This window comes from Hyla sarda, chromosome 6, assembly GCF_029499605.1.
Source record: "Hyla sarda isolate aHylSar1 chromosome 6, aHylSar1.hap1, whole genome shotgun sequence".
NCBI lineage: Eukaryota > Metazoa > Chordata > Amphibia > Anura > Hylidae > Hyla > Hyla sarda.
In genome coordinates, this window is record NC_079194.1 from 168437323 (window position 1) to 168451953 (window position 14631).

Here is a 14631-nt window from a genome sequence, read left to right on the forward strand (position 1 = left end):
TTACTGAAACACAGTTCATCATTTAAATATCACCATCCTTTTGTAACTTGATCCTCAAAGTAGTGTAAACTACAAAACAAGTGATGTAACTCAGCCAATGGGAGCTCTTTAAACAATTTCAGCAGTGATGTTCAGCAGTGATCATTGTACGTACAGTGGGGATCAAAAGTTTGGGCACCCCAGGTAAAAATTTGTATTAAAGTGCATAAAGAAGCCAAGGAAAGATGGAAAAATCTCCAAAAGGCATCAAATTACAGATTAGACATTCTTATAATATGTCAACAAAAGTTAGATTTTATTTCCATCATTGACACTTTCAAAATAACAGAAAACCAAAAAAAGTTTCGGAAACCTCCGGGCTTTCGAGATGGGGACATGACGGCCGCAATGCCCCCTCCCATAGATGTATGAATAAAGAGGAAAAATACCCGGTTCCACAGCGCAGTCCACAAATTCAATAAGAAGATGATGATGGATGTATAAGATATTTATTAGGCCAGGGTGCAACGCGTTTCGGGTCTTGGGATCCCCTTCGTCAGGCAGATAGGCATCAACATCCCTCCCATAAATGTGAATGGAGGGGGCATGACGTCACGTCCCCGTCTCGGAAGCCTGGAGGTTTCCGAAACTTCAGACGCAGCTACGCATAGAATGCGGGCTGCTGCAGGGAGATCGCGGGGGGTCCCACCGGCTTATCCCCTATGCTTTTAGGACTCCAGCATGAGTCTGAAATGCTTGCTTCCAGGACTGGTAGGGAGACCCCTAGTGGTCATTTCTTCAAAGTGGAAAATTAAATAGAAAGAAGCATATTTTTTAATAACATGCAATTGTAAAGTTATTCTGCATACATTAATCTATAATATATCAAAAGTTTTTTTGATGAGTGGTACCCTTTAAAGCAATACTCACAAGATAGCCCACTTGTATCCGTCAGCATATTTTGCTCACACGGCTGTTCCTCAGATCACTTCTCTGTTTCTGGCATGTCTTATCTCCAACAATGGTCATCAGCTGACTTTTCCTAGCATCCTCCAATGGTCCTTTAGGTTCACGTCTTCCGAAAGCTTGAATATGGCATGTGCTCGTCTCTCCCCCTGTTCAAGCTTGACAAAGACGAATGGCTGGCTCACCAAATGTTAAATATAACCGGAACGCTAAAATAAAACCGGTCTGACCATGGAGAGAGTGAGCTCTTTGTTTTTATAAAAAAACATACATTTATTTTAATCTTCTTGACATCATGGCAGACAGTACATTAACAAGAAATCTTTATGTAAAGGCAGTCCTTAACATAAGTAAGTAATGTAGGTGGGTTATGTAGGCATGTCCATAAATCTTGTCTCACCAGCTGGGATTTCTTCCTTAGTACTTTATCCAGTGTGGTGGATCCATCTTGAAATGTCCATTAAAATGGCTGCCTCTGTTAGCTTCCTCCAGCTGTCATCCTCCTTGTGCTGGAGGGCTGTACAGGACTTCCTGGGGACCTTTGTCTGTTCCTCCATCTATCCACCTGGCTTTCTCTGGAGAAACTTATGCTCAAATGATGGGTGTGTCCATCATGATTGAAGGTGTGTCCTTTATAAATGTGGGATTGTTTATCCTAATTGATCATGTGTCTACTATCCATAAATATGCAAATATGGTTTATTAAAAGGATATATCTCCTTCTAGTGGGTTGGCTGAATATATATATATATATATATATATATATATATATATATATATAACTTGTGGGTGTATACATTGTTTCATGGCTATATTGTTATCTGATTGGATACTACTAGCTCTACAAATATGGTACTTCTCTGAAGTTTCGACGTGACTATTCTCCTTCTACATATATATACTGAAATAGTATATAGTGCGTCATGTTGTCTATCTATAGACATGATATCCTTTTGACAACTGGTGAGCACATGGCATGTACTTAATAACCTTGGTTATTAAGTGATATTGAAAAATGACATACTTTTTATCAGGTGTCCACAGAGCTTAGGTTTTGAGTTTCATTCCAGTCTGTGCAAAGGTGTATGAAAGGGGTTATCCCATATCATGAAGTTAGCCCCTATGCATGTGATAGAAGATAACAAACCTATCTGTGGGAGTCTGAAAGCTGGAACTCCCACCGAACCTAAAAATAGGCTCTGCTCCATTCCCTATGGGGTGCAAAACATTACCAGACTCTGAACTCAGAAATGTTTGGTGGCCCCCATGCTTGAACCTCTAAAGATCAGATTGTTATCCCCTTTGCTGTAGATAGGGGATAACTTCATGTGATGGGAATACCTCTTCAAGTCAAGTTAGCACCCAATTCCTGTTGTAACTGCAATGTAGGAAAAGCACAGTACGGAGGGGGCTTCTTCCTTCTGCCTGTAACCTGTGGGTACCGTATAGTTGGGAGGAGTTGATAGCAAGTGTATTATGTATGTTAACCCACACATTTTTTATGTCCTTTGCTGCAATTAGGGCAATTTCATTCCTAAAATAGAACACAGATTGTGAAAACATAAAAGAAAGAAAAATTGAAATGGTTGCCCTTAGAATACAATAACATTGCTACATTATTAATATTACAGTAGTAATGTGAGTCTATGAAGGACATAAGTATTTTCATGTTTGCCCTAGTTTGCTTAACTGTTGCCTCAATACTGTTTACTTTGTCTCTTGGTGCAAAACCTGAGGTTGTGTTTTGTATCTTGGCAGCTGCTTGCAGTGGTGAACTGGAACAACACACAGAACGGAGAGGTGTCATTTACAGTCCCGCGTGGCCTCTGAACTATCCCCCTACCATGAACTGCAGCTGGTTTATCCAAGGAGACCACGGAGATGTCATAACAATTAGGTGACTCAGTAATCATCAGAAACAGTCACTGTCAAAACAAATAAGTCTCAGCATTTTCATTTATTCAGTTTTGAATTGCTGCATTATTGCTTTACATTAAAATAAAATAATAAAGAGCTTAAATCATCAACACGTTAAGACAGGAAGGCATCTTAGAATGGTGGTCCTCATTTCAGAATGGAGAGCAGCTAAAAATAGCTGTGTCATATGATGTAACTATATTGCCTGTTGATAATCATTTTAGTTGTCTGACCCATGGCAATCACTTCATCGACAGTGGGCCTGTATTTTGGAAAGGAGCTGTTCTTTTCCTCTATCTTAAATGCTACCTGTCATAAGTAATAACAATTATTATGTTTTAGATTATCCTATTTGAATTACCTTTCTAATATACTTCTTAATAAAATGAATATGTTAAATTAACCCCTAAAAGATTGGCTACCAGGGGTCCTCCTCCTTGTCCAGCCTGTAGTCCTGCTTGCAGATTTTCTACTGAACCAGCCTGGCAGAGACAAAAGTCAGGAAACGCAGGTGCGACCTCAGCCCTGAACAGTATATAGAGTGTGCAGTAGAGTTCAGAGAGCTGTGGGGGGGGGGGGGGGGGTTACTCTGAGCCAATCACAGACCATCTCACACTGAACTGCTCTGGGCTGTGTGTAGCAAAGTGAGGGAGGAAGTTCTCTCGAGCAGGGCTTCAGATGATGTCACACCTGCCGGGGAACACCCCCTCCCAGTCTGTGGAGCTCACTGTGACTGAGCAGAAAATACAGAGCATTATCAAGGTAGAGAACTAAAAAATAATAAGAATAAAGGCAGGGGATGGTTTATCATAATGGGGGGGGGGGGGGTTAAACTGGGAGGATTATAACATTTATCAAGAACATGACAGGTACTCTTTAAAAAAAAAAAAAATCACGAATGCACCTGTACTCTCTTGACAGCACAAGGGAGAGCAGCTGCAGGGATTTTATTTTAGCCATATATATCCCCTCAGTATCACCTTGGTTTGTAGAAAGTAATTATTAGGCTAACAGGTATGAATAAGATATTTGCTTATTATGCATTTATAATTCTAAATGTCTGACCTAAGTAAAATGTATTTTTAAAATAATTTTTTTCTCTTGTTTCTGTATTTCCCAGTTTTAAAAATTTTGATATTCAAGATTCTCACAAGTGCACAATTGACTGGTTACTGATCGGCCCTTCTTCGAAAAGAGAAGGATACAAAGTCTGCGGATCTACTATTCCTCCGGCCTTCATTTCATTGCGGGATCATGTTTGGATGTTCTTTCATTCAGATCCTTTGAGTTCAGGGCAGTCTCAGGGATTCCGCCTGTCATATATTAGAGGTATAAATAATCACACAAAGAGCAATTACCTGAAAAGTTATACCATTACCTGAAAAGTTATAAATGTTTTAAAAGTACCTGTTGGAACGTTAAGGTGTATAACTCAATAGGTTTGCCTACACTGGATACTGTAGTAACAAACCCTCAAGTAATTTTTATCTTTTGGAAGTAAGAATATTCTCATCCACTGATAGCAAGCAGAGATATTCAAAAAGTGGAGAAATGTAGAAAAAAAATTCTACATTATGGAACATTTTTTTATACAGTGATTATGCTTTACTTACAGAAAACTGAAACCCCCGTTTTAAAGGGATTGTATGGCATTTTATTATTTATCATTTTCAGTATGGCAGACAAGGACCAGTTCCAAAACTTATCGGGTCCCTACTGATTACCTCTTCCTAGTCCCCTTTTTAATTTTATTTATTCATTTTTAAATCTAAGCATCTCTGGCTTTATGCATATAAAATATTAACTTTTTTATGTATACTGAGATTGAGCCTTTGTAATTGCATTCTTTTTACTTCAGTACGAAAAGCTTCAATTTTTTCCATGAGAGGTGTTCTCTTGTGAATACCCAGAATCACTTTTGTCCATTTCATATTCCATTACCATTGTCGTCAGGGCTCTGTTCCACATGTCTCTCCTCCTTCCACTTCTCTCACATTTTATATTAATATCCATCTGGCAGAGGAGTGGAGGTGTTGTAAATCATGGGACGTGACTGTATGAAATCTCTTAAGTAAAGTGGAATTTGATAGAAATAATCTCTCAAATTGTGAAGATTGAACTGAGCAATTGCCATTACAGTTGTAACTACAGTACAACATGTTAAGCTAATGGTATCCCTTCACATAAAATACCATTCCTATAGCTCTAGTGAAAGTTGTTACCTATGTCCTTTTGGGCTAATAGCTGTTAAGCAAAAGGTGTAACAATTGTCATGGCCATTTAGGAGTAGCATTTATCTAGGTGTTAAAATAGTTTTTCCACCATGATGAGTGATGACATATCACTAGAATCCGTAGGGGTCCACCCACCTGTAAAATGCAGTTAGGAGTATGAGCTAACGGTTTCCCTGAACTACGACTTGAATAAAGTAGTACTACAATTTTCTGCACAGCCAGTGGTCTGGAACACCACTCTACAGGTGAAAGTCTATATGGTCCTGAGGTTCTTCATTCTCAGGAAAGACAGTGGTCCCAGACATAAGACTCTAACAAATCACAATGTTATGGTAATCATTCATGGCTTGAGATTTATTTTTCTAAGCCAGGCTGTTATTAGGCATAGCATAGTATAAAGATCACATTTGCCCAGATTTATCAAACTATGTGAGAGAAAAAGTTGAGTAATTTTTCCACAGCAACCAATCACAGCTCAGCTTTCACTTTACCACAGCTCATTTGCTGAGCTGTGATTGGTTGCTGTGGGAAAATCACTCAAATTTTTCTCTCACACAGGTTGATAAATCTGAGCAAGTGTGTTTATGGTCATTGTTGAGGCAAGAACTCAAGCAGGTAAGTGGATAGAGATGTGCAGGTATACCAAGTGGTAGAAAGCAAGAACTATCTGAAAATTCTTAGTGTTTCTGAAACAAGTGAGCAAGTGCTACTACCCCTTAGGATTGCATTGTTTGATATAAAGTAAAAATATCATGACATAATAGTGATCCATTCTCTGCAAAGCACCCTTAAAATGGGTACTCCAAGGAACTGAACTTATCAGACACTTATCCCCTATCCACAGGACAAAAGATAAGTGTCTGATCCCAGGACCCTGACCCCTGGAGCCCCCCCGTGATCTCCTACATGGGGCCCGTCCTACTTACCGGTCTTCAGTGTGCTCCGTCCCCTGGCTTTCTGGACATGGGCAAGTGACGGCCCGCTCAGCCAATTACCAGCCGCAGCAATGTCCTACCCTTGTCCACAGAATGGGAATAAGTGTCTGATAAGTTCAGTTCCCTGGTGTACCCCTCAAAGGGAATCTGACAGCAGCATCACCCTTACTATACTGGTTAAAAGTTAGGGTGACTATACAAGTTAAAAGTGAGGGCTGTGCTGAATCTGAAGCAAGTTACCTTGTCAGAATCCATTGTGCATTTCTGAATATATATCTAATAAGGAAAATATCAAATCACACTCTTGAAGCTCTAGGAGAGTTCCCCAGACCCTTGGCCTGCCCGGCTAGGAAATTGCCCCCTCCATAAACATGAGTGCTGCTCGGAAACAGCTGGATTGGGGGTAAAATCAAGGCACTTCAGCCTGACGTGCTGAAGAAAAGAAGATAAAGAGGCCAATATCCCGGGGCCGGAGCAAGTGGGCAGAATGGTGGACCAACTGGCTGGAGAACACTCCTGGAGCTTCAAGAGTAAAAATTACATATTTGGATAATTAGATATATCTTTGGAATGGCGCAACTGATTTTGACAAGGTAAACTGTGGTAGATTCAGTATTACCCTCCTTTTCAACCTATATAAACAGATGTGGGTGATGCTCCTTTCAGTTTCTCTTTAACCACTTTTAGACTGGACTTGTTATCCCCTTCCTAACCAGACACAATTTAAGATTTTTTAGTACATAAAAACATAGAATGTGTTGGCAGATAAGAGCCATTTGGTCCATCTAGTCTGCCCAATATTATGAATACTTATGAATCATCCTTGTCCCTACCTTATATGAAGGATAGCCTTATTCCTTCCTCTATCTTATATGAAGGATAGCCTTATGCCTATCCCATGCATGCTTAAACTTCTATACTGCATTTGCAGCTGCCACTTCTACAGGAAGGCTATTTCATGTATCCACTACTCTCTCAGTAAAGTAATTCTTCCTCATATTCCTTTTAAACCGGGGTCAAATCCTGGGAAAAAAGTGTGGGAACTCACCCAAGAATTCCACTTAAGGGCTGATCCTGCAGGACTTCTGCTAATGGAAACTGTGTTCCTGTGTGGAAATAGTGCCCCTCTAATTTAAATCTATGTCCTCTTGTGGTAGTTTTTAAAATATACTCTCCTCCTTTATCGTGTTGATTCCCTTTATGGATTTTAAAGTTTCTATCATATCCCCTCTGTGTCGTCTTACTTCCAAGCTATACATGTTAAGGTCCTTTAACCTTTCCTGATAAGTTTTATCCTGCAATCCATGTACTAGTTTAGTAGTTCTTCTCTGAACTCTCTCCAAAATATCTATATCCTTCTAGAGATATGGCCTTCAGTACTGGGCACAATACTTTAAGTGAAGTCTCAACAGTGCTCTGTACTGTGGCATGAGCACTTCCCTCTTTAAGTCTTCTGAAATAATGACCTCTAAATCCCTTTCCTCAGATACTGAGGTTAGGACTATATCACATAGTCTATACTCTGCCCTTGGGTTTTTACATCCCATGTGCATTCTTACACTTATCCACATTAATCTTTAGTTGTCGGAGTTCTGACCATTCCTCTAGTTTACCCAAATCCTTTTCCATTTGGCGTATCCCTCCATGAATATCAACCCTGTTACAAATCTTTGTGTCATCAGCAAAAAGACCAATACCTTATCAATGAGACCTTCTGCAATATCACTGATAAAGATATTAAACAAAATAGGTCCCAGTATAGATCCCTGAGGTACCCCACTGGTAACAAGACCTTGCTCTAAATATACTCCATTGACTACAACCCTCTGTTGTCTGTCCCTCAGCCACTTCCATATCCATTCAAGAATATGGGAATCCAAGCTTAATGACTGCAGTTTATTGATAAGTCTTCTATGTGGGACAGTGTCAAAAGCCTTACTAAAAGCTAGATAAGCGATGTCTACTGCCCCTCCATCTATTATTTTAGTCACCCAATAAAAAAAAATCTGTAAGATTAGTTTGACATGATCTCCCTGAAGTAAACCCAAGTTGTTTTTCATCTTTGCTTGGGATTTTAAATGTTCCACAATCTATCCTTTAGTAGAATTTACATTAAAGGGGTTATCTAGGAATACAAAAACAGAGCTACTATTTTTCAAAAAACGCTCCCTGTCTGTCTCCAGCTTGGGTGTGGTTCTGTTCCATTGAAGTGAATGGAGCCAAGTTGTAAAACCACATCAAACCTGGAGACAGACGTGGAGCTGTTTTTTAAAGAAATTAGCTGTGTTTTTCTATTCCTGGACAACCCTTTTAATTTCCCCACTATTGATGTCCCACTTACTGGCCTTTAGTTGCCTGATTCCTCTCTACTACCTTTCTTATGAATGGGGACAACATTTGCTAACTTTCAATCTTCTGGGACAAAACCTGTTACCAGTGATTGGTTAAATAAATCTGTTAACGTTTTTTCTAGTACAACGCTAAGCTCTTTTAGTATCTTTGGGTGTATCACATCAGGCCCGTATGACTTATTTATCTTAACTTTAGACAGCTGACTTAGAACCTCTTCCTCTGTAAAGACACACTCATCAAACAATTTATTTGTCTTTATCCGTAACTGATGTCCTTTTCCTTTATTTTCGTCTGAAAAAACTGAACAGAAATATTTATTGAGGCATTTGGCTAGTCCTTTATACTCTTCTACATATCTTTAACTTAGTTATTCCTTTTTTTAATTACCTTTTTTCATTTATATATCTAAAGAATGTCTTATCCCCTTTCTTTACTGAGTGAGCTAGTTTCTCTTCTGCCTGCGATTTAGAAGCTTTTATAACTTGCTTGGCCTCTTTCTGCTTAATCTTATAGATTTCCCTATCTTCATTGCTTTGGGTTTTCTTTATAATTACTATTACTAATACTATCTTTTAGATTTTTTATGATTATGGCAACTCCTTCGGAATACCACAGTGGCTTCTTCCTTTTTTGCTTTTACCGACTAGCCTAACACAATTATCTGTTGCCTTTAATAATGCAACTTTTAAGTAGTCCCATTTCTCCTGGACTCAATAGAATCTGTTCCAGTCTGGTTGAGACTCATTTACCACTAATCTCATTTTTGAAAAGTCGTTTTTTTCTAAAATCTAAAACTTTTGTTTTTGTTTGGTGTGACTCAGTCATTGTGCTTATATTAAACCACACTGGCTGGTGATCATTAGATCCCAAGCTACAGTTATGTCAGATACTGAAGCCCCATTTGTGAATACTAAATCTTAAATGGCATCCTTCTGGGTTGGCTCCTCAATTTCTTGTTGTAGAGGTAATCCCAGTAGGGGATTAAGAATGTCTGTATTCCTGGCAGAACTAGCTATTTTGGTTTTCCAGTTTACATCAAGAAGATTAAAGTCTCCCATATTGATAACTTCCCCTTTTAATGTCATTTTAGCTATTTCCTCAACTAGTAAATAATCGAATTCCTTTACTTGGCCAGGCGATCTCTAAATTACACCTACACTAGTTACTCCATGATTACCAAACTGCACTGTAACCCAAAATGACTCTAAATTGGTCTCACTAACTTGTATTAGGTTAGATTTTATGCTGTCTTTCACATATAGGGCCATCCCCCCTCTTTCTTGCCTTCTCTGTCTTTCCTATATAAAGAGTACCCTGGTATTGATATATCCCCGTCATTACTCTCAATGAACCATGTCTCCGTAACAGCCACTAAATCTACATTCTCAGATATCATTATTGAGCCAAGTTCATTGATCTTATTCCCCAAACTGCGAGCATTAGTAGACTCCGAGTTTCTTTTTTTGACCTATGTACTACATGCAAGTTCTGGCATTGTTTTGGGGGGAAATTGGGCTGATGGCTTATCACTTCCCCCCCCCCCCCCCCCCGCCCCCCCGCTTTCTAGTTTAAATGCCTTTTAGAAAATACTTAAAACTGTTCACTAAGGACATTTGTCCCCTTGAGAGAAAGATGCAAACCATCTTTCTTGTACAGTTCCTTTCTACAGTTCCAACGGGAGCTATCGTGAGACACAAAGTCGAAACCATTCTTCTGACACCTTTCACCAAGCCATAAATTGAATTCCCTAACGCACATCTGTCTATCATTCTGAAGGTGTTGCACATGAAGAACAGCAGAGAATGAAACAGTGGATGCAGTCTTCTGTATATCATTACCAACTGTGTGAAAAGCTTCCTTCACCTGTGAAACCTCATTGCTAACCAGATCATTTGTCCCTAGATGGACAAGAACATCCACTTTTCCTTCCTGCTTTGCTTGCTCAACAACATTAAGAATACGTCTCCTATCTCTGCTAGCAGTAGCACCAGGTAGACAATTACACACAACCATTTTCCCCAAACTCCACAGCTCTTATGATCGAGTCACCTACCAACATCCACTTTTCCTTCCTGCTTTGCTTGCTCAACAACATTAAGAATACGTCTCCTATCTCTGCTAGCAGTAGCACCAGGTAGACAATTACACACAACCATTTTCCCCAAACTCCACAGCTCTTATGATCGAGTCACCTACCAACAGCCACGCGTTCAGACATCTTATCCTCTATCCTTTGGATAGAGGATAAGATGTCTAGGGACGGAGTACCCCTTTAAATAAATGCACAACAATTACTGCACTGAACCAAGTCTGCCATTTTAAAGAGGGGAATGTTTTAAAACAAAGCTTACTTTTTTAGATTGTTTCTGATGCACTTAGAAATGCTGCACTTTGAATATGCTGCAAGCTAACAAGCAGACTTGACGCTATAAAGCATCTTCTCATTCAGTTATTCAAATAATGTTTGTGTTGTTTTTTTCATGATACCATCAGTCAGTTATATCTAAGTAAGGGTAAAATGTAAAAATAAAATAAAAATGTGTCTGTTTAATTTTTTTTTATTTTCTATAGTTTTTTTGACCGAACAAAGTCCGGTCTAATATTTGACTTAGATGTATTTTCTCTGTGTGTGTTCTCTGATGAATTTAATGGAATAACATATTGGTGGTGGATACTCAATCCTATTAAATTTGGCTGAAATTGGTCAAGCAGGAGAGTATGACTACCCGTTTCATATGTTCTAGATCAGTGTTCTCAAACTGTGGCCCTCCAGATGTTGCAAAACTTCAACTCCCATCATGCCTGGACATCCGCTGGTATGTACTGACAGCCATTGGCTGCAGCCAACGTCTGTCCGGGCATGCTGGGACTTGAAGTTTTGCAACATCTGGAGGGCCACAGTTTGAGACCTTTATTCTAGTGCAATTAAGTTTATATGCTTCTGTGTGGGATTGATCCACTATTGTAAGTTGTGACTGTGCATTGGTTCGGTCCACTGTTAGGTGACAGACAGTTGGAAGTTGGAGAGGGGAGCAATGCATGGAACAAGCTAGATCATCATTCATAGGTTTAGACAGATAATTAAAGGAGTTTTACCATGATTCACTTTACACAGCAAACATTTTGTTAGGTTAAATAACATTTTATGTCTGCCTCTAAAAAATAATGCAGACATGACCTTATTTCTTTGTTTCTGCTTTTTTTTTTAAATCCTCTCTCCTTTTCATACGAAAATCTATGTGGTGGGTGGAGCTTCTGACTGTCACATTTAAAGGTGTATTCCGGTGAAAGACATCTTAACCCCTATCCAAAGGATAGGGAATAAGATGTCTGATCGCAGGGGGCCCATCGGGCCATCACGCCCCCTCCCATAGACATGAATGGAGGGGGCGCGGTGTGACGTCACAAGGGGGCGTGGTGTGGCATGACACCACGTCTCCAGTCCCGGAAACGCAGAGGTTTCAGAGACTGGAGCAGCAGCCCAGCATAGAATGCAGGTGCTGCACGGAGATCGAGGAAGTCCCAGCGACGGGGCCCCCCCGAGATCAGACATCTTATCCCCTATCCTTTGGATAGGGGATAAGATGTCTTTGGCCAGAATACCCCTTTAAACTTAATTTCTCAGCAGTCATTAGTGCAGATGCTTATTTCTGTGCTGCATAGAGTCTTCCATAAGGAGAATGTAATTTTCAACTATTCATTGCCACCCCTAAAACTTTTTTATTTTTCTAACCACAGAGTTGTGTTATGGTTATTTTTTGCACCATGGTTTTCAGTGGTACCATATTTGTGTAGGTCTGGCTTTAAACACATTTTAGTAAATTTTTTCTGGGATGTGATGTGTCCCAAAATCACAAATTTTTGCATTTGGAATATCTTTGCGTTTACACCGTCGAATTACGCACACTGCCATACCGAATATGTATATACATATTTTTTAGAGTCTTTTATTTAAAAATGTGGAATAGGGTGGTTATTATACACATTTTTTGGCTCTCCTAGGCGCCTATCTTAAACCATCAGTAGATGGCTTACATAGATCAATGTGATGCTATTGAGTGGTGGGTGGTTTTCGATGGGATCACTAGACACCAAGAATTAGTGTTTAAATGCCCTGATCGCAGCTGTCATGCCCCCTCACATAGGCTTGCATTCATGGGGCGGAGTGTGACATCACACAGGGGCGGGGCCGTGACATCACAATGCTCCGGCCCCTGTGATCGCCAGTAATCAGACCCAGAGCGAAGGTGCCCTGGGGACTGATTCTAACAGGGTGCTGCGTGCAAGATCACGGGGGGGTCCCCAGTGGCGGGACTCCCGCAATCAGGCAATTTATCCCCTATCCTTTGGATAGGGGATAAGATGTCTTATCGCCGGAGTACCCCTTTAAGCTCAAGCATTGCAAGACAGTGGTAATCAGTGTGCCACATTGCTACCAGTATTACACAAAGCTTAAATTACATTATGTCTAACATAATATATGTCTTTTTTTTTGTCTTTATCAAAAAGGAAAAATGGGGCTAACGTCCTGTCCTACCGATGAATTTCTTTGTGGGAATGGGAAGTGTATCCCAAACACCTGGAAGTGCAATTCTGTGGATGAATGTGGCGATAACTCAGATGAACAAAATTGTACGAATCCTTCTACTGAGATAAGGACCAGCTTGTGTCCTGCAGGAACTTTTTCTTGCAACATGGCTCATTCCACACAATGCATGTCTAATGAATTGAGGTGCAATTCAGTAAAAGACTGTATGACTGGCTCCGATGAAGAAAATTGTCCCGAACTTACATGTGGTGGTAAGCTCAGCAACTTCTATGGCTCCTTTGCTTCACCTGATTTTTTCCGCCCAGATCACAGCCGGTCAGATCTTCGGTGTATTTGGTACATTGACACCCAAGACAATCGTCATGTCATTCTTCAGATTGACTTACTGTTGGGCTATAGTGATTTTGTGAAAGTATATGAAGGAATTGGTGAGAGGAGTGATAAACTCTTGCAAACCCTCTCATTTCGCAACAACCGCCATGCTGTCAGTGCTGAGTCTGCCAATGGCCAGCTCACCTTGTCATACCATGCACGCCCAAAAAGCATGGGCCATGGTTTTAATGCCACTTACCAGGTCAAAGGTTACTGCTTGCCCTGGGAGCAGCCCTGTGGAATTGATGACATTTGTTACTCTGAACGACAAACTTGTGATGGTTGGTGGCATTGCCCTAATGGCAAAGATGAAGAGAACTGTAAACCTTGTCAAAGTAATGAATATCCTTGTGAAGGAGGCAGCGGACTCTGCTACTCCTACCTTGACCGCTGCAACAACCAGAAAAACTGCCCAGATGGCTCAGATGAAAAAAACTGCTTCACTTGCCAACCTGGGAATTTTCACTGTGGAACCAACCTCTGTATTTTTGAAACATGGCGGTGTGATGGCCAAGAAGATTGCCAGGATGGAAGTGATGAACAAAACTGCTTGGTGATTGTACCTAGAAAAGTCATCACAGCTGCTCTTATAGGCAGCTTGGTGTGTGGTCTACTCTTGGTCATCGCCTTGGGTTGCGCCTTCAAGCTATATTCCCTTAGAAGCCGGGAGTACAGGTGAGACTATTCATGCTTCCTGCTTAGAGGTTTTAGTCATTGTGAGAATATCCTGATTCTTGCATTGGGATTGAATTCCAAATTTGCTATGAGTCCAACAGTAACATGAGCTGTTTCCTACTTACCCCAGGGTTTAATGAGCTGTAAAAAGGAAACCATTGTTGCTTTCTCCTAGACACAATGTCTTCCTAATCAATAGGACGTGTATGTATTTACAATTTAGATGCATTCAAGTGAATGGGCTGAACTGTAATATTACACACGGCCAACGGTACAGAGTGGGACTCTTACAAGAAGAAAGCAGCAATATGAACTGGACTAAGCTCTTATGCGAGAGTAATACCAAACATAACCCATGGTCATAAGTGGTACTGTCATACAAGCCAATTAAGATTATGAGTAGAGTTATTGACATTATATACAGCAAAAAAAGTAGAGGATGTCTGGCACTTCACTGCAGATATATAGACCCTGTAGACCCTGTAGACCCTGTAGATGCAGGTGCAAAGGTGGATGTCAGCACGTATGTCCGAGCATGGAGATGCAGATCACATCAGTAGCATAACAATGGTCAAAAGAGGATTGAATATAGAAGATCGCACTCACCACATAAGCTCGGAATTCTTTATTGTGACATGTGCGGCAGGTACAA

General features: G+C 40.3%; 1 protein-coding gene across 5 annotated transcripts in view; it reads left to right on the forward strand.

Annotated features, from left to right (window-relative positions):
• Positions 1 to 14631, forward strand: part of LRP3 (LDL receptor related protein 3) — a 156301-nt gene that overhangs the window by 122991 nt on the left and 18679 nt on the right. For all 5 annotated transcript variants that reach the window (XM_056525776.1, XM_056525774.1, XM_056525773.1 and 2 more), the window contains 3 exons: positions 2704 to 2842; positions 3983 to 4191; positions 12893 to 13979. In XM_056525776.1, the coding sequence (XP_056381751.1) occupies positions 2790 to 2842; positions 3983 to 4191; positions 12893 to 13979 (1349 nt within the window). In that variant the 5' untranslated portion in view covers positions 2704 to 2789. The remainder of the gene's footprint in view (positions 1 to 2703; positions 2843 to 3982; positions 4192 to 12892; positions 13980 to 14631) is intronic.